We start from the raw sequence: 20,500 nt of genomic DNA on the forward strand, positions 1-20,500 counted from the left end.
GTAGCCTCAGGGTTAGAGAGGCAGGCAGGTAGCCTCAGGGTTAGAGAGGCAGGTAGCCTCAGGGTTAGAGAGGCAGGTAGGTAGCCTCAGGGTTAGAGAGGCAGGTAGCCTCAGGGTTAGAGAGGCAGGTAGCCTCAGGGTTAGAGAGGCACGCAGGTAGCCTCAGGGTTAGAGAGGCAGGTAGCCTCAGGGTTAGAGAGGCAGGTAGCCTAGGGGTTAGAGAGGCAGGTAGCCTCAGGGTTAGAGAGGCAGGCAGGTAGCCTCAGGGTTAGAGAGGCAGGCAGGTAGCCTCAGGGTTAGAGAGGCAGGTAGCCTCAGGGTTAGAGAGGCAGGCAGGTAGCCTCAGGGTTAGAGAGGCACGCAGGTAGCCTCAGGGTTAGAGAGGCAGGTAGCCTCAGGGTTAGAGAGGCACGCAGGTAGCCTCAGGGTTAGAGAGGCAGGTAGCCTCAGGGTTAGAGAGGCAGGTAGCCTCAGGGTTAGAGAGGCAGGTAGCCTCAGGGTTAGAGAGGCAGGTAGCCTCAGGGTTAGAGAGGCACGCAGGTAGCCTCAGGGTTAGAGAGGCAGGCAGGTAGCCTCAGGGTTAGAGAGGCAGGTAGCCTCAGGGTTAGAGAGGCAGGCAGGTAGCCTCAGGGTTAGAGAGGCAGGCAGGTAGCCTCAGGGTTAGAGAGGCAGGCAGGTAGCCTCAGGGTTAGAGAGGCAGGCAGGTGGCCTCAGGGTTAGAGAGGCAGGCAGGTAGCCTCAGGGTTAGAGAGGCAGGTAGCCTCAGGGTTAGAGAGGCAGGCAGGTAGCCTCAGGGTTAGAGAGGCAGGTAGCCTCAGGGTTAGAGAGGCAGGCAGGTAGCCTCAGGGTTAGAGAGGCAGGCAGGTGGCCTCAGGGTTAGAGAGGCAGGTAGCCTCAGGGTTAGAGAGGCAGGCAGGTAGCCTCAGGGTTAGAGAGGCAGGCAGGTAGCCTCAGGGTTAGAGAGGCAGGTAGCCTCAGGGTTAGAGAGGCAGGTAGCCTCAGGGTTAGAGAGGCAGGTAGCCTCAGGGTTAGAGAGGCAGGCAGGTAGCCTCAGGGTTAGAGAGGCAGGCAGGTAGCCTCAGGGTTAGAGAGGCAGGCAGGTAGCCTCAGGGTTAGAGAGGCAGGTAGCCTCAGGGTTAGAGAGGCAGGCAGGTAGCCTCAGGGTTAGAGAGGCAGGTAGCCTCAGGGTTAGAGAGGCAGGCAGGTAGCCTCAGGGTTAGAGAGGCAGGTAGCCCAGAGGTTAGAGAGGCCAGCCAGCAATCGGTAGGTCGCTGCTTCGATCCCCACCCCAGGAGGGAGCCAGGTGTGAGCTGGTGACTGGAGGGTTGCTGGTATCATATCTAAGGTGCCTAACCCCTAACTGCTCCAGGGGCGCCGAATATGGCTGACCCTGTGCCCAGAGCTCTGTTCTCCCTTGGGGGTGTGCAGTGCGTGTGTGTTGTCTTGGAGGGGGGTGCAAAAATGACCACATTTCAACAATTGATGAGAATTGATTGCATGGCAAATAAACAGTCTTTCTTTCATAAGTGTCTTGTTTTAATGTACCGTATGTCTGTATTAAATCCACAGTCCAGGCTGATCAATCGCTGACTGTACAGTCGCCTGTCCCATTGACCTTCTGGTATAAAGCACTTCCTGGTGTGTGATAGGGGAGTGGGTAGAGGTAATCCTTGTCCCTTGGCTCATCCCCAGGGTATCTGGGTTCTGCTTGAAGGCCTACCTGTTGTCTCCGTGGCAACCAATTATAGTTTTCTCCTGACTAAGCATACATTAGATGACTCATCAAAAAGATTTGTTGCCAGGGCTCTTGGAACACTGTATTATTCCAGTATCAGTGTATGGGTGGGGGGGGGGGGGGGGGGGGCAGAGGGCTATAAACATAATGCTTTATTTCACTCAATAAAATGGCGACTTGTATAGGTTGGAAGCTGCCCATATTTATCATACTCAAGATTGAGAATGGGGGGAATCAACTTGGTGGTGTGTGTGTGTGTGTGTGTGTGTGTGTGTGTGTGTGTGTGTGTGTGTGTTATTATATCTACTGGGATTCCCCCTTGTAATGACTAGACAGAGACACACCCATGCTGACGGGATCAGCACAGGACAATGTGTTCTTGAACATCATACTGTTCCTCTCTATAAGTGTCTGTATGCAGGAATGCGTCCAAACTAGGCCTATTCCAAGTGCTTTGAGTTGAAGGATGCTTTGCAAAGAAGCATATTTTGAGTTCAAGCTGGGATAATCCTTTTCTTTAGGTCGTGGATCTGCATGTTGTCACATGGCTCTGGAAATCACCCACAGCACATGACACCACAACACTTGACACTGCATAGAAAAGAGGGGCAAAGTTTCCCTCGATAGTTATAAGTAAACAATGTGGTTGTTTTTTGGACCATAATAAGTTTGGCTTTTCATTGGCTGTCAATGGCGGGGTTGATATACGTGTTGCCAGGGTTGGGGTCAATTCTACATTCCAGTCAGTTCAGTCAGGGATTTTGTTGGGTAAGACTGTACAATTATATTATACAACCACAAGGACAACTTACTGTAAAATGTGACCTTAAATTCCATTTTCAAGGATAAATTCCATGTCCAATTCAATTGACAACAACTCAAATGGAAATTACTCCATCTCTACATAGTATAATATTATTTTACACTGGATATAATGAAATATACATATATATATATATATATATATACTGTATATAATGAAATGAATGAAGCTTAGCTTACATACCTGTACAGGTAATTGGCTCAGTAATAGAAAGTAGTCCCAGCTTGACTTAACGTGTTGAAACGACTTAAGATTCACAGAAGACTGCCACATGTTCCATCTTTATTCATCTCAAAGTCTTGACACTGAATAGCGGTGGAGGAGACGCCTGTATGTGGGGTGTCATACCCTCACATAACATAAGATAACCCACAGGCCTACATGACAACACAAGTCACACTTGACGTGTTTTATCACACGATTGCTCTCATTCCCCGTCTCGTTCCATTCCTGTCTGTCAGGAGGTTGTTCTAACCTGTTCTTATGAGACTCACACAAGTAGGGTGGTCTGTCAAACACCTACTCCGTGTGCATGCCACAGGGATCCTACATATCAATGACTTCATGTCAAAACAAGCCAAAGGCTGCCCTTTCTCAGATCTACTGCATGGGGGAAGAGAGAAGAACAGTGTTCCTGTTTGATGTTGCTGCTGGCAGGGCTGCAAAGCACCGACAGTCCTGGTCAAATGGAGAGGAAGTCAAAGAGATGTCAATGTGTTCTGGAAGTTTCTGTAGCCTGAAACTCTCCCTTTGAAGATTTTTCATCTGGAAAAGCCGCCCTAGAACTGTAATGAGAGACACCTTCAACCCTCAAAGAGTCAGGGACGTTGAGGAGGATATCATCTTTTGATGTCACGAACTCATGTTGATTTATTGTTGCTTCTGTGGTATTGAGTCACAAAAGTATACAGCTATTTGACCATTTTTGGCGAAAAAGGTAAGAGAGATATTTTCAAGGTTATAACAGGCACATAGACAAAACAGAAAGTTACAAATTGGATGTTGAAATTGAGTAGGGAGGGGATAGCCAAAGTTGGGCTTGAACCAGCAACCCATCAGGACTGTCAGGGCAGGCAGGCAGGCTTCCTCCTCGTCCATAAAGCCCCAGACCTGTAGTGATGTAGTGGAGGGTAAACCCAAGTAAACTCAGTTTAGCCAACTTGTTTATTTTGGTGAATAGGATTTACCCACCTTCTCTGCCAGGTCAATGTTATTTGCATTAGGGTTTACTTGCCTATTCAAACCATTGTGTTCAGGATTTACCCACCATGACTACATCTCTGAGTAAGATCATATACAGGGAAGATAGATAGATAGATAGATAGATAGATACTTTATTGATCCCAGAGGGGAAATTGAGGTGTTACAGCAGCTCACATCACAAACAACAACAACAAAATAAAGTGACAATACAATATGTATTACAATATGTTTGAGAAAGACCCCACTTATCCACTACACAGACAGAAACGTCAAAATGTTTTCTTTTTTTAACCACAAGATGGCACTGTCATAAATACTCCTTATTGAGCCTGCGGGCTACTTCCTCTTTCTACATCTGCGCACTTCGTATTAAGGAAGTAGTGCGTGTTTTTTCTTCTGTTGTTGAAATGGCTCAGGGAGATATTCAAGAGTTCATTGAACAAAACAGGCATTTAGCTGATATTGTAGACACATATCGTGGTATTTCAGAGAGTGAAAAACATTGGACAGCCAGGAGGGAATTCTTGTTCCGGAACATAAACGATTATGAGGATCCACACATAGACCAACTGCTGGCGTTGTCCATGGTCTGGGCCAACAACGTGTTCATGGGTTGTCGGTGAGTAAACAGTAACACACATGCATGACTGTGACTCACTCAATTGTTTAAATGCCTTGCAGTTTAGGAAGCTAGTTTGTCTGTATGCAATGACAATAATGTTCATGCATGCTGCCATGGTCTCTCCCCCTACCCCATCTCTCTCTCTCTCTCCCCCTCTCCCTCCCCATCTCTCTCTCTCTCTCCCCCTCCCCATCTCTCCCTCCCCCTCCCCATCTCTCTCCCTCCCCCTCCCCATCTCTCTCCCTCCCCTTCTCTCTCTCACTCTCTCTCTCTCTTCCCCCCTTCTCTCTCTCCCTCCCATCTCTCTCCCTCCATCCCTCAGATACAACCCAGACCTCCTAGAGAGAGTGAGGGAGATGGCTGATGGAATAGTAGTGGTGGACGCCCCCGTTTTTAAAACCAGAGATGAGATCATGGCAAATCAGAAGGTACATTTCTCCTTCACTTCTCTACAACTCTGGAGTGGCTGGATACAGTTTAAAGCAATGGGTGTATACCGGTAGCTACCATTTTCAAAATACAGTGCTCTCCTATCGCTTTCCATTTCACTAACCTCCGTAGTTTCAGAGGAAAGGCGTCAAGGAAAGGAGGCTAGTGAACAGTGTTGAGACATTGCCCTCACTTTTCTCTTCCCCTTCTCTTTCCATTCCTCCACAGCGTTGATCGTCCCTCCCCGCCCGCCCGCCCGCCCGCCCTCCCTCCCTCCCTCCCTGACAGAGTTTTGGGATGCCGAGCAAGTTCACAGCATGGAAGATTGGAGCTGTCATGTTATGGCCTAGCCCATAGTCTGACTGTCTGACTCATAGTGTTCTTTTAAAACTGATTATTTTAAATTGTGAGTGATTGATGATTCATGTGTTAGCTGTTATGTCTGTGGCTCGTTTAAAAGTGATTTTAACCCGTTTCAACACGAGTTGAAACTTTTGTAACATTTTATACATTAAAATATTTTGACTTCTCTTTATTGATGTCTTCTATATCTAAATAATGAATTGGGGTGACAGCATGGAGAAGGAATGGGGTGACAACATGTAGAAGGAATACACATACGAATGGTTCTGTGCTAACTTACATTTACATTTATGGCATTTAGAAGATGCCTTTATCCAAAGCGACTTACAACAAATACATTTGACTAAGTAAGTGAATCATCTATCCATCAGTCATCATAAGATAAACTAATCAATGCTCGGACCAGGGGCCATAGGCAGTCACAATGCTATTTATTTATTTTTTATTAACAGGAGAGAAACATGTAGTGGGGGTGAAGAGGTCTTTAGGAGGGACTACTGTAGTTGGGGAATGTTGGGGGTGTTATCAGGGTTAGAGTGTGTTGGTGTTATCAGTAGTGAACATCAAGAGAAGCCATACATGGGTTGGCCAGAATGTTCCTGTAGTCTGGCCTTCTCCCACCCTGTCCTGTAGTTCTGTTGCTCTCGTCATTACATATGTATATATGCCATTTAGCTGACGCTTTTATCCAAAGCAACTTACATTGCAGTGAGTTCATACATTTCAGTATATATTTATGGTCCCTGCAGGAATCTAACCCACAACCTAAGCATTGTTAGCGCCATGCTCTACCAACTGAGCCACAGAGGACCACATCTACAGCTAACTTGTTTAGCAGATGCTCTTATTCAGAGAGACATACTGTACGATACATACATTCACCTAAAGTCAGTGAAACAATTATTCATCACAATCAGAGCAAGTACGACTTCATGGCCACAAGCAGTCACAATGCCAGAGACAGGGAAGAAAACAATTATTCTGGGTTTTGTGTGTGTGTGTGTGTGTGTGTGTGTGTGTGTGTCAGGGTCAGCACAAGTGTGTATGTTGGGAAGTGATATGGCAGGAGAGATGGGGAGGGGTCTGAGGAGGACCCAGGTGTAGTCTGGTCTGTTTGAAACCCTGAAGAAGGCAGCTTGCTGCCGAAACGTTCAATAAATAATAAGCATCAGAGCAAGAATGTGCAGCTCTCTTTCTATCTTTGTAGTCTGGTCTTCTCCCATCCCACCCTCTCTCTCTCTCTCTCTCTCTCTCTCTCTCTCTCTCTCATGTCAGCTCACTCACTCTTTCATGGACTCACACTGCTGCTTGTGTCAGGCCATGGTGTATCCATGGAGAGACTTACACCCACTGAACACTTTATTAGGAACACATTCTTTATGGCATTGATTCCACAAGATGTTGGAAACATTCCTTTGAAATTCTGGTCCATGATGACATGATTGCATCACACAATTCCTGCAGATTTTTCAGGTGCACTTTCAAGCTGTGAATCTCCCGTTCTACCACATCCCAAAGGTGTTCTATTGGATTCAGATCCGGTGACTGGGAAGGCCACTGAAGAACACTGAACTCATTGTCATGTTCATGAAACCAGTTCGAGACGACTTTTGCTTTGTGACATGGTGCATTATCATGCTGGAAGTAGCCATTAGAAGATGGGTAAATTGTGGTCATGAAGGGATGCACATGGTCAGCAACAATACTCAAATAGGCTGTGGCATTCAAGCGATGATTGATTGGTAATAACGGGCCCAAAGTGTGCCAAGAAAACATTCCCCACAGCATTATACCACCTCCACCATGAGAAAGTGTACAGGTGTTCCTAATAAAGACCAAAAACATTCCCCCCACCATTACACCACGAGAAAGTGCACAGGTGTTCCTAATAAAGTTCCCAGTGAGTGTATGCTGTAGGAGGTGTCATGTACTGGGCAGGGTAGGGTAGAGAACTGCTGCCCCCTGCCTGCAGGGGTTGATGAGTACAGACCCCTCTGCTCTGTTAGCCCTGCCTGACTGCCCTAGACTGTCCCCTCGCCCATGTGAGAGTAGGAATGTTGCTGTCTGTGATGATGTCAGCCACACCTCTCTGATGTGCCACCCTCAAGGATGAGGCCAGAGTCACCACTCCTGGGGTCAGAGACAGGCAGAGACTGGCAGGGTTTGAACCTGGCACCTCTCGCACGGATGCCACAGACTTACACAGTTGTACCAGGAGGACATCCTCATGGTACAGGGCTATATTTGCCAGGGTTACCTCGTCACAATTCCAAATCACCTCCACTACACTGGGTCTTTGCCTTTGTCTCTAGAGAACCTGTGACCTGTGACCTGTGACTGGGCTCCCCTACTCCAAACACTCCTCCCTCAGAGCATGAACTTGTATGTAGAGTCACATATAACATGTACACTAATCTATGTACTGGTATTGTAAATGTAGGGGCAAGTTACCTGAGATACCTGTATCTACACTACTGCTCTTCCTTCAGCTCTGTTAGTTCAGCCACTACTTAGTCTGCACTAGGTTCCTGATACATGCCTGCAATCTAAGGGGCTTTCCACACTGCAGGGCCGACCCAAACCATACTGTGCTGGCTCAGATATTTTCCTTTCACATTGTTCTTTCTAGCACTCTCAGCAACTGTGGTGGATGCATAACCAGGCCAGCCCAGTACAGCTCAGCTTGCTTCGGCCCTGTGGTGTGAGTCAGCCCAGTACAGCTCAGCTTGCTTCGGCCCTGTGGTGTGAGTCAGCCCAGTACAGCTCAGCTTGCTTCGGCCCTGTGGTGTGAGTCAGCCCAGTACAGCTCAGCTTGCTTCGGCCCTGTGGTGTGAGTCAGCCCAGTACAGCTCAGCTTGCTTCGGCCCTGTGGTGTGAGTCAGCCCAGTACAGCTCAGCTTGCTTCGGCCCTGTGGTGTGAGTCAGCCCAGTACAGCTCAGCTTGCTTCGGCCCTGTGGTGTGAGTCAGGGTTACACAGTATGAACTGTGAACATGTCAGACTATGCTGAGGCTGCACTGTCACCAACAAATAAATGTCTACTGGCCCTAGTTAGGGTTAGTCGGGTTAGTAGGGTTAGTAGGGTTAGTCGGGTTAGTAGGGTTAGTTAGGGTTAGTCGGGTTAGTAGGGTTAGTAGTAATACTACTGGACTAACCAGAATGAATAACTTGCACCGCAGTCGTACCACCTTGACATTAAATGGGAAATTAGCTGAAATAAAGATATAAATAAATAAAAAATAAAATATAATGAAATAAAGATCATCTCAAAGTCTGAAAAATGTTTTATTACGTTTATACAGCATATTATTATAAGTATACATTGTTGTTGTTTTTTAGAGTAAATTCACAGAACTTCATAACATATCCCTTCTCCATAGTGAAATGAACCACTAGCCACAATACAACCCTTACTGTCTTTGAGCAAAAAAAAATAAAAATAAAATAAAAAACAGATTTCATGAAAAATGACCTATAATAATTTTGGATATATGGACAGTGTACTTGTTGTTATACTCATCTCAAGTTACCTTTAATTGGGGTGCCACACATACACACAGGAAACAAATTCAGGCATGAAACAAACTGGGCTTAGAGGGAAGCAGATATGTTGTCCAATACGGTTCTGAGTCGCCACATAGCGTGGTACTGGTACTCAGTGTGGTACTGGTACTCAGTGTGGTACTGTTGGGAGTCAGTTCTTGACTGGGCTGTTCCTTCCACCTCCCACTGCTCCTTGTTGTGTAGTTGTGGTCTGACTGGGCTGTTCCTTCCACCTCCCACTGCTTCTTGTTGTGTAGTTGTGGTCTGACTGGGCTGTTCCTTCCACCTCCCACTGCTCCTTGTTGTGTAGTTGTGGTCTGACTGGGCTGTTCCTTCAACCTCCCACTGCTCCTCTTCATCCCTTGACAATCCAACCTCCTATTGCAAGCGCCACTGTACTTTTACTTCTACTTGAACCTTCTCCTTTTACTTCATCGTTATTCTGATCAACAGAGCTGACTCGCTTTAATTACGAAGTGTACTTTGCTATCATTTGGGTGTAATGTTGAGTTGTTTATGTCACAGGGTCTCGACTTCATGACGTATCTCAGACGATTTCATGAAGTCTTCTCTCGACAACTAAAACAGCCATGTTTTATGGACTTATGTTAATGTATGACAACATATATTCCCCCAACTGCCAGTTGTGTTCAAACCAAGAGACGTTAAAAAATAAAAGATTCTGTAGAAACTAAACAGTAACAGCATCAATCCAACAAAAAAAGAGAAGATATATTACAAATTCTGTTAGCAATAACTTATTTCACATCATGCAATAAAAAAAATTAAGAACAAGAACACAAATATCAGATTGATTTTCTTCAAATGTGTTGGCAAGCAAGTAAAAGTCCCATACTGATTTTCTTTTCTTTCTTTTTTTTAATCCTTTTCTGGTGGCACTTAAGTTCTTCTGATGACGCTGACTTCTTTTCTTGATGAGGTAAATGACAGATTGAAGAATTTTGATAAAGAGTGGTGATGGTGGTGGTGGTGGTGACGATGATGATGAAGGCAGAACAGTGTTAGGAGTCCACCCAACTCTGCTCCACGATGGCAGAAACTCTCTTCTCATACTCTCTCTTGTTCTCCTGATAAAGCTGGGCAGCCTGACTGTTGGCTGGGCTGTTGGGGTTCGGCTCATCCAACAGGGACTGTGAACAAAGAGAGGAGGTCAGTGACGGTGAATGTCAAAGCTTGGGCAGCTCCATACTATCCCATCTATCTTCAGAGCTGTCTTCTACAGTATGTCTAGGAGAAGAACACTCATGACAATAGGAACATTGGGACAAGGGTGCGTCCCCACCCCACCCTGTCACACACACACACACGCCAAATAAAAGAATTGATTGGAAAAAGAAACACATGGGACAGAACATACTTAAGTAGTGGTTAAGGACACATCAGTGCCCTTTTTCTGGAGTTGTAACACTTAAACATACGGCTACAATTCCGATTTGGGAGACACTAAACATGCCACATAACAACACTAGATTTGAGAGAGAGAGAAAGAGAGAGAGAGAGAGAGAGAGAGAGAGAGAGATAATGATGTCAGTAAATAGGATGCAGCTGCAGTGTTTGAGGCAGAAGGCTGAGAGGGAGACACCCTACCTGGATAGAGGTCAGAATTGACGACACATCATACGTGGGGCTCCAACGATTCTGAAGGATGTCTAAACATATACTTCCATCTGCATAGACTGAAAGATGAAAAAAGGGTCGTTAGGAGTTACGTTGCAATGTTCAGAACACACAATCACTAGTACCGGCCTCGTGGGGGGCTGCGGAGGGAGGTGTCCTGCCAAGCTTAGGAAGGAAGAATTAAATAAATGCTGAAAGTTCAGTTCACTTTTTTGACCAGAGCTAAATGTATTCGGGGTCATCTCTGACGTTTTTGCACAGTCAGGTCTACGGGGAATCTTACCGTTTGGGTGAAACATTTTGGAGATAAATCGAACCGTGGGAGGCTTGTTAGGGTACTCTTCTGAAAATTCTATCACAAGCTTAAAAGTTCCTGCAGAGAGAGAGAGAGAGAGAGAGGAGGAGGAGAGAGAGAGCAAGAGAGGGAGGGAGAGAGAGACAATTACTGTTACTATAAATACCAGCCGTTCCTCACGAAAGGAACAAATCCTTTATCGGGGCACAACGTCAACCCCCCTGGTAACAGTGCGTGACATGACTAATATAAGTCTGAATATGAATACGCCGAGTCAGCAGTTCCACCAGATTCCACAAAAGCATAATTACAGGCGCCAGTCATGAACTTGTTCAGACTGATCAAACTGCAGAAACACCAGGAATGACTTCACTTTGCTCCCGGCTAGACACAAAAAAAAAAAAAAAAAAAAAAAAAAAAAAAAAACACTGCACTGACTGTTTTGCTTTCAACCAGTTCATGATGAATTAAAGGTAGACTCTGGGGTATGATGTCAGGCCCGTGTTAACAGAGCAAATTTCATCAAAGACACTGTAGCGAACAAGAGTTTCACTGCCCTCCGACATAAGACGGCTTTCAATAGCTTAACTTCAACTCCACAGTGCCATCTTTTTCTCCCTTCTCTGAAATGTCTTTGGTTTGGATTTGGATTTATTTTTTTGGGGGGGGGGGGGGATTTTTTATTCTCTAGTCTGCATCTCTGTTTTCAAAGTCTCTGGCAGCGTCGACCTGCTCGTTCTGCTATGACGTCACATCCCAGAGTCAACCTTTAAAGTAATGTTTCCCTTGATCGACTTTGATCAATTAAATTTTACTTTTTCTCTCCTGCAGAGGTGAAGCTTCAGTGAAAACGGTTAACTTACCATCCTCAAATGGTGTCCCCACAGGTCTGCAATGGAAGAGAGAGGGACCGTGACTTTCATGTAAACAAACAAGCTACTATCATAGCAATAAGGCCATGACTACAGATGTAGGGGAAAACAACACACCACTCACACTCCACTCCCTCCACATAGCAAACGCTGTCCGATTATAGAGCACGTTATCATACTGCTAATGGATGCCAATTAATTAGTTAAATAACTGTGTATACAAAGTGGCAAGTAGCCCTCCACAGCTCAACAACTACATGCCACCATTTGCATTCTCTCTCCCCCTGTCCCCCTCTACCTCCCCCTCTCTCCCCTCCCTCAGCCACAGCTCAACCAGGCTGTATCCATCTGATCCTTATGGACCTGATGACCATGTGGTGATGAGGACATTGGCACAGTAAAAAGGGGTTGGATTTAGACCCACTCACCCAAAAATAACTGCGTTCCACAGCATGATGTTATTCTCTGAAGGAGCTCCACTAACGCCAGTTGGGGGGTCTTCTTGAAGTCTTAGAACAAAGGGAAACAAAGAGAACCCGTTCGAATCATGGAATGGAACCTCAAGAGTTCTAAAGAATGACGGCAATCAGATCCTCTATAGACTCCATACAGGCAGAATGCACTCAATGTGGGTTTTAATGCACAAAACACCACATGACATTGTGTTGTGACAGCTTATCACCAATGCCAAGTGCTCTTTGGCCAGTATAATCCAGCAAAGCCATTATAAGTGCACCACAAGAGAAAGCTCACTTAATCACAGCTTTCCATTCAGCACAAGGTAGTCTTTGTGTTAGCAGACCTTTCTGCAAGTCTTTACAGAGAGCAACATCGCAATTAACCTCATTTAATGTAATCTCGCTGCAGGCTGTTTATGGATGCTGCATGGAGCTGACGCAAATAGCTACTGTTATGTCTGCAATTTCATGCAAGGATATATTTATATAGAGATAACCAACATTACTGTAACAAGTGGATGATCACTAATCTCTCAGTCTATACATGTAAGAACAATCTCTGTCATGCAAGGACGAACGCAACAGATGCTCATCAAGGGACGCTCCTGTCCTGCCAATTGTTCTCCAACTCAATCCTAACAGTTGACCTGCTGGAGGCAGGTAAAGTAGGGTAGGATTACACACGAGTGTTACTCTATCCGTCCAGCTCCTCACGCGGTCCTCATGGAATATCTAAGCATCACCTGTTTCCATTGACGAGGGTGCTACACACATACACACTCCTCCAGGACAACGATGCCATCTGGGGCGAGACAACAGACGGTGACTGGGAATTACACCAAGCCCCAGACAGGTGCACCACCAGAATTTCCATGCCCTAATCCCCTATAGAGTTTCCCTTATTCCAGTCACAAAGCCAATGGGTAGTTTTGATTGTTAGGCTACAGATCAAGAAATGTAAGGCTTTATCATAAGATATCATAATCTGTAAACACAGGATTGTCAGAAAGGGACACAGAACAAAGCCATCATCAGTTCTGACAAACTCTGACACACGTAATCAAGCAAGCAACACTGCTAACTACATGTTTTCCTAATTTTAGCTGTAGATATAAGTTAGCTTGCTGGGCCTAGGCTATGCTATGCTAGCAAGCACCCCAGCAAGCTGCCACTCACCACCATGCTAACTTGCTAGCTAGCTGTCACATTATCTCCACCATAATTAGTTGTATCATAGTAGCAATGACAGACAAAAACAAAGTTAGCAATTCAAATTGCGAGTGCATGATCATAACAAGCGAGCGATCACGACTCTCCACAGGCCTTAAATTAGATACGCAAAGTAAGTCTCTTCCACCAGCGCTAGCTGGCTGGCTGACCAACACTACTGCAGCAGCGGCGGTGGCTAGCTAGCAAAATGCAACACACACACAATTGCACAAGCGAAACGTTGTTCTACCTTTTGAAATCTCTCATAAGCCGTCTTCTAGCCGGAGTAGACATGACTCAAAACGTAAAAAGTTATGCTTTGGTCATAAAATGTGTCAGAACCGGTGATATAACGCGTAAATAACAGGGCAATTCTTTCGCTTGTGCCCTTTTCTTCTCTCCAAAACAACTACAGTGACGTCATGTGCTTCCACAGGGGAAACAAGGCAAGAACATTCGATTGGAACAATCCACTTTGACGATTTACCTCACTAATGTAATCAATAATCACGTTTTATCCTATTTGTAAACAAAGTGCCTACAATTCATACACCTCTGTAATTAGTTAGTATTCATAGTGTCGCCTTGCGCCAGACTAAATCAACGTTTGTTTGTGTTTATTTCTGAGACTAACCCTCTCTAATGGTTTCATCCCAGCTTTAGCTGTGAGTTGCAGTCAAACATGCCAGCGCACACAGGTGTAGTTAGAAAACATTTATTTTAATAATCATATCACGTGAGACAATGTAGGACATTTACAGAAATAATAACCCTAAGACCAGGCCTACAAGGCCTAAACAATCTAATCTATCTCGCGTTTCACCTTTCAGCCCCTATATTTGAGTGATTAACAAGTCAGTGAGCTTCGCCTCTGTGCTACTGTATCAAATGTGTGATCTTTAAGATTCTAGAACGTCTCTCAATTGTCGTCAACTTTGCCTGTTGTCATGGTAACCGCATTCTAATTCCCCACCTCTTGTCTGTCACAGAACTCTTGGGTGGATTCCGCTAAGAAATTAACAGAGCAATATTGTCACTATATGTGAATTTATGAAGCGTGACCTGCCAGTTTGTGGCATCTTTTATCACAGCCATGAAAGAGTGTGATTTCAGAGAGAAGTAAAGAAAGGGAAGGTGAAAAGAACATTTAATGTAGCCTTTTATCTACTCAGCAGTATTTTCTGGCCAGATAATGTTGTACTACAATGGTAAGAATGGCTGTCTGCTCCGCCTTGTGATATAGTTTATTACGAAGGCTTTCAGACTGGCGCATGCTGGTGCTCCCCAGCCCCGCGCGCCACAGCCCCGCGCTCCTCAGGCTCAGAGCCCCGCAGTGAAGAGGTCAGATTCAGGTCCCTCTCGCACATTATCTCCCATTATCCCTTTGCCGTGCGTAAATGCCAGGATGTAAGTAACCTAGCAATGTGTCCCTCATGTTTATAGACTACATGCCATTATTATTTAGTCATTACGCGCATCTGTTCATTTATGAACATTTCCTTTCTCTATGTAATATTCAGGGACCGTCTATATATAGAATGTATTGATTAATGTGACATTCTCCATTATTGTGCCTGATTATTATAGCAAGCCCTCACAGCTTGTCCTCTATATCTGTGTAATAACATTGTAATTACTTCCGAGATGTCTATTATTGACCTTTATTGTTTTTCATGCTTACTCTGGGCATAACCTAATTACCCTGTAATGTTGTTATTTCAGACCACACACACAAATTCCACATCCTTTTCATATACCCTTTGATCATACTACTACACTATTTATGGATAAATGGAGCAGCTAGGATTCTGAACGGCACTGACCCACTCTGGACTGCCTAGCTCCCTAAACTGGTCTGCCGTGCTTCTCTAACCGGAAACACACCTTCATATCTTCACCTACTCAAACCTCTGTTACTTTCCTCTCTTTCACCAATGAGCCTGAATTGAATCAACTATAATTGGAATTTAGATGTTTGTGCTTTGTGTTATGAATCAGAATCAGAATCAGAATTCTTTTATTTGGCCAAGTATATTTGCACATACAAGAAATTGACTTGGTGAGGTTGGTGCATGGACATAAAAAACAAATAGCAAATACTGACAAGAAATTTACAAAATAGCAATAACAAATGCACAAATTTACAAAGAAGAGCAGCAAAACAATACATCTTGTAGGCTGTGTGAGACTAAATGGCAATGAGAATTAATGCATTTACCCAGAGTCAAAATAAAGAAACTGAATGACATTTGAACCATGACCTTCAGTTCCTCATTGGTCTGAAGCAGGGGAGGCTGCTGGAGGTAGAAATAATCAGAGGATGGACTCATTGTGATGCATAGGATGGAATGAGGAATGGCATCATTCATTCACACACATGCTCCCCTCCCCTGCTCCACATCCTCATTGGTCGTATGTATGACCTATTTCCTCTACAGATAATTCACAGAGACATCAAACCAGAGAATGTGCTTGTGTCTAACTCTGGGGTGGTCAAGCTCTGTGACTTCGGCCTTGCCAGGACGCTGGCCCCCCCAGGAGAGCTGTTCACTGACTGTAGCCACACGGTGGTACAGGGCCCCTGAGCTTCTGGTGGCTGACAAAGCATACAGCAAGTGGGTTCACAGTTAATTAGTTAGTTAGTTAGTTAGTTAGTTAGTTAGTTAGTTAGTTAATTAGTCAGTATCCAAGAATTGCAAAGAGAAATCACACAATTGAATGACCACGATCGACTTTAGATATATGTAAATCTTGATTTTGGATTTCATATTGTAATTGCAAGTTGGAAATAAAAGTTGCACAATATGAATCAGGATTTCAATCTCAGTTCAGTCCATGGTCGTTCAAGTGTGCAATTTCTCTTTGCATTTTCTTTCTTTGCAGAGTTATTCCTGCTGGAATCAGCATTCTGAAGAAGCTGCACAGCTGTGCACAGGGCTTTTAGCTTTTTATTTGTACTAGTTAATTAGTTAGTTAATGAGATAACGCTATTAATCCCAGAGGGGAAATTGGCTTTGCAGCATAATCATCCATAACAACAGCAGACAAATAAATAGAAATCACAAAACACAACACAACACAGGACACACATACATAACATGTCAGATACATGGCAGTCTGTCAGACCTGTTGCCAATGCCATCCTGCTTTGAACCTCTGACCTGGACCAGGTGCACAAGATAGTCAGCCAAGTGGGTAAGTGCTCAAATCGAATCAAACCAGACTCGCGCTTTACAAGAAAAACAGATAAAAACAAAGGGAGATAATTCAAAACGGTGCTGTTGGGGATGGGTTGTAGGCACTGATGGTGGAAATGGTTGTAGGCACTGATGGTGGAAATCTAGACTTGATTTTTTCATTTAACCTTTATTCATCCAGGTTAGTGTCATCGAGATAAAATATATTTGACCAAGAAAGACATACATATCTTCGATGACATCTAAGACCTATTATATTGTTGAAGAAGTAATTGAAATAGACGGCTATTTTTTTTTTATCTGGCTTTTTCAAACTTGTGTCCATTCTTCCCAAGGGAGCCCAGATAACCTGCAGCTTTTCACATAGCAATAGGGCACAGGGCCTTGCTAGGATTTCACCATTGTGAGAAAGTAGGTCACGCAGAGACAAAAAGGCTGTATGGGTTTTTTCTTTCATGCACCCTCAAGAGCTGAGAATGAGTTTGTTCTCTTCGAGATACATAACAGATTTGTATTAGATGTCATCGCTGTGTTGTCTTATCAAGGGGCAGGCGAGGGACATCACCCTATAAATAAATGTTTTTCAATCCGTAGCCTAGCAGAGACAAACCAACATTGAACTGAACTGTGGCATTCCGGCTCTTGTCCAGCCCTGCTGCATGAGGAAAAGCCAGAGTGATCCTTTGGCATGTTGGCCCTGGCTTGACATCAATACAACCTAAATAGGACGAGAATATCGCTGTTGCACGGTTGTTGTTTTTTCCTTAGTCGTTTCATTAAGATAACTAACTTGGCGGAGGAAGACACACAGGTCTAATAGTGTCAAAGACAGACGTGGCTCCTCTCCTGGGACTCTTTTATCAGGGTCAGTCTGTGCTTCATTAATTCTCCGTAGTGGAATGGGATACGCAGGCTATTTGACTCCCTAATCAACCCCACTGTTGCCTCCCTGCTGTGTCCTCTGAGACCAACTCTCTCTCTCTCTCTTACTTTCTCTCCCCCCTCTCTCTATTCCTCTATATATCTCTCTCTCTCTCTCTCTCTCTCTCTCAATTCCCCTCTCTCTCTCTCCCCCTCTCCCTCCCCACACCCTCTCTCTCTCCCTCTAGCTCTGTGGTGGTAATGGCAGAGCGTCAGTGAAGATGGAAGCCATTAGACACAGTGCTGGGTAGAGTAGAGATGTGGGGATTGTCTCCTCTCTCTCCCCCCCCCTCTCTCAAGCAGCTGTCTGTAGACAGAACCCATCCATTCCTCCCTGGCAGTCTGTTTACAACAGTCACTGTGTCTTCCTGATGATTCATTAGCCTGCATAATGCTGAGATGGGTGATGGCCACCACTAGGCTGAGAGCAGTGGAGGGACATAACCAGTGCCTTGTACGTCAGTGCTAATCAGAAGTGAAGCTCCCAGACTTGTACAGCTAATTGTCTCATTATGGTGGTGCCATCTTACTTCTGAGTGTGTGATGGCTGTAATTGAATTACACCGCTGATTGAAGTGCTGTACGTTACAATGATTTGGTAGTCAAGTCCTGTGGAACTAAAGGACACAGGATGTCATGTCATGATGTCACGTCAGGATGCCATGTCCCTTCTATTCGCTACTTTAATGTGATGGGCACTTTCAGTTGGTTTTACAGGGCTATAAAATACGTATTGGAGGAAAAAAGTCTGATTAATTGCAACGGCCATCTCCGCTGAAGATGCTATTTAGTCAAGGAGTAGGTTTAATCTGTCTCTAGGAAACTTGCCAAGTATCATTGATGTTAGATGGGGAGTTTCAGTCATTCTGGCCAGTATAGAATAAAATGCTCTCCATAGCAGACCAAGAGTCTGTGTGAAATGGCAGTCTGAACAAACCTATTCAACGGCTGGTGGGCCTAATTTGCCATGAACGCTCTTGACTGGTTTCCCGGACACAGATGAAGCCTAATCCTAGATCTAAAAAAACATCTTCAATGGAGATGTTCCATTGAAAGTGTGATTGAGTCTATTTATAAAGCCTGCGATAGCCTTGTGATGTAGTTTATTACGTAGGCCGTCAGACTGGCGCACTTGATACTGGTGATCCCCAGCCTCGCGCACCACAGATTTGGGCTCTTCAGTTTTCGCGCCACTCAGAAGTTCAGTTCGAACCAGCAGAGTGAAGACAAGTCCGTTTCACTTCGCCCATTATCTCCCATTATCGCCCATTATCGCCCATTATCTCCCATTATCTCCCATTACCGCCCATTATCCCTTTGCCGTGCGTAAATGCCAGAATGTAAGTAACCTAGCAATGTTTCCCTCATGTTTATAGACGACATGCCATTATTATTTAGCCTGTGACGCTAGCATTCCTCTCAGACATTTTAAATATAACGGTCATTTTTGTTGCTAGCTGTGAATTTTGTAGCTCTTTAAACTACTACTACTACTACTACTACTACTACTGCTACTACTACTACTACTACTATTACTACTACTACTATTACTACTACTACTAATATTCAGGGGCCGTCTATATATGTCATTTATTGATTAATGTGAGATTCTCCATTATTGTGCCTGATTATTATAGCAAGCCCTCACAGCTTGTCCTCTATATCTGTGTAATAACATTGTAATTACTTCCGAGATGTCTATTATTGACCTTTATTGTTTTTCATGCTTACTCTGGGCATAACCTAATTACCCTGTAATGTTGTTATTTCAGACCACACACACAAATTCACATCCTTTTCATATACCCTTTGATCATACTACTACACTATTTATGGATAAATGGAGCAGCTAGGATTCTGAACGGCACTGACCCACTCTGGACTGCCTAGCTCCCTAAACTGGTCTGCCGTGCTTCTCTAACCGGAAACACACCTTCATATCTTCACCTACTCAAACCTCTGTTACTTTCCCGAGGTCCCTATCCTCTCTTTCAATCTGTGTATGGGAGACCGCCCCTCTATGTCCGGTTTGTCGTCTCTCATCCATCTTCTGGTCCCCCTAAGCCGTCTGACACCCCCCCCCAGCACGACCAGTCTGCCTGAGCTGCTGCTTCCAAGAGACCCCAGGAAGAAGTACCACAAACTCCACCCCCTGGTGGGTGAACTGTTGCATGTATGTATGTGTAGGGGATGTAATGTAGAGAAGTGTGGCCCTTAGGACACTCAGAGACTGAACAGCAAGCAGGAGGTCAAAGTGCAAAAATGGTCCATATTTATTCATTCGTAGTCTGCAGAGATAAAAAAAACATATATACACTATATATTTCTTTAGAACATAGGATCACTAATACTGCATCAACAACAATAATCAAATTCTACCTTCACATCTTTAGTTTTTAATAACATACCCTCACTTCCCCAAAACAAGAAATCCTCCCGAACAAATGTTCCCAGTCAACCCCAGTCATCTCCACACCCCCCTGTCTTTTCTCTGGGAAGACTGACAAAAATGTCACTGACAGTACATCTCTTACTGCAATGTCACAACATCCTAAAGAGTGAGTTTCTTTGTTCTTGGAAAGGGCACCACTGCTTCACCAAAGACCAGTTCCCTGACAGGTGAGTTAGGATGACCTGACCCCAGATGCAGAGTGTACTTGGAGAGGCAATTAGCCCAGGGAGAAGTAATGTACCCTGACCTGCTTTCGTACAAGACAGGAATGTAGTACGAAGCATCACAGTGTCACTCAGTGAGAGTTCCAGTGGCCACACATGTTGTTCTGCTTGGATTGAGCTAAGCCTTGACTTTTCTGTGAAGTGATACACATTCATGATGAGATTTGCACACATCCCACATGGATTTAAAAGGATTGGCGTGGTAGTGGAAACTCTTTCAAGCCAGTGGAGGCGGGTGGAGGTAGAAATCAGAGGACGGGCTCATTGTAATGCACAGAATGGAAGGAGGAATGGTATCTGTTATCAAACACGTGTGTTTGACACCATTCCTCATTTCGTTCTGTGCATTACAATGAGCCCGTCCTATGATTTCTACCTCTATCAGCCTCCCCTGCTTTCAACCCATACCTAAACCATTTCTATGCTTTTAAATCCATGTGGGGGAGTACACAAGTGCACACTCCAGAGTAAAGGGTCGAGAATGACGCAGGCTTCATGTAATTTGACTGTTCTGATC

General features: G+C 44.6%; 2 protein-coding genes across 2 annotated transcripts; one reads left to right on the plus strand and one right to left on the minus strand.

The window, feature by feature from the left end:
- The first annotated feature begins 4,131 nt into the window (after positions 1-4,131).
- On the plus strand, positions 4,132-5,343 carry cdkn2aipnl (CDKN2A interacting protein N-terminal like). The gene is made up of 3 exons (XM_083689433.1): positions 4,132-4,380; positions 4,706-4,811; positions 5,041-5,343. The coding sequence occupies exons 1-3, from the start codon at positions 4,169-4,171 to the stop codon at positions 5,044-5,046; spliced, it is 324 nt and encodes a 107-aa protein (XP_083545559.1). The 5' UTR covers positions 4,132-4,168; the 3' UTR covers positions 5,047-5,343.
- A 3,100-nt stretch (positions 5,344-8,443) lies between these two features.
- Positions 8,444-13,592, minus strand: ube2b (ubiquitin-conjugating enzyme E2B (RAD6 homolog)). The gene is made up of 6 exons (XM_083664857.1): positions 13,440-13,592; positions 11,951-12,031; positions 11,514-11,539; positions 10,639-10,728; positions 10,326-10,414; positions 8,444-9,868 (listed from the first exon to the last, which is right to left on the minus strand). The coding sequence occupies exons 1-6, from the start codon at positions 13,481-13,483 to the stop codon at positions 9,740-9,742; spliced, it is 459 nt and encodes a 152-aa protein (XP_083520983.1). The 5' UTR covers positions 13,484-13,592; the 3' UTR covers positions 8,444-9,739.
- Between the last annotated feature and the right edge of the window lie 6,908 nt (positions 13,593-20,500).

Source organism: Argentina silus (genome assembly GCF_951799395.1).
Source record: "Argentina silus genome assembly, chromosome: 2".
In the NCBI taxonomy this organism is placed as follows: Eukaryota; Metazoa; Chordata; class Actinopteri; order Argentiniformes; family Argentinidae; genus Argentina; species Argentina silus.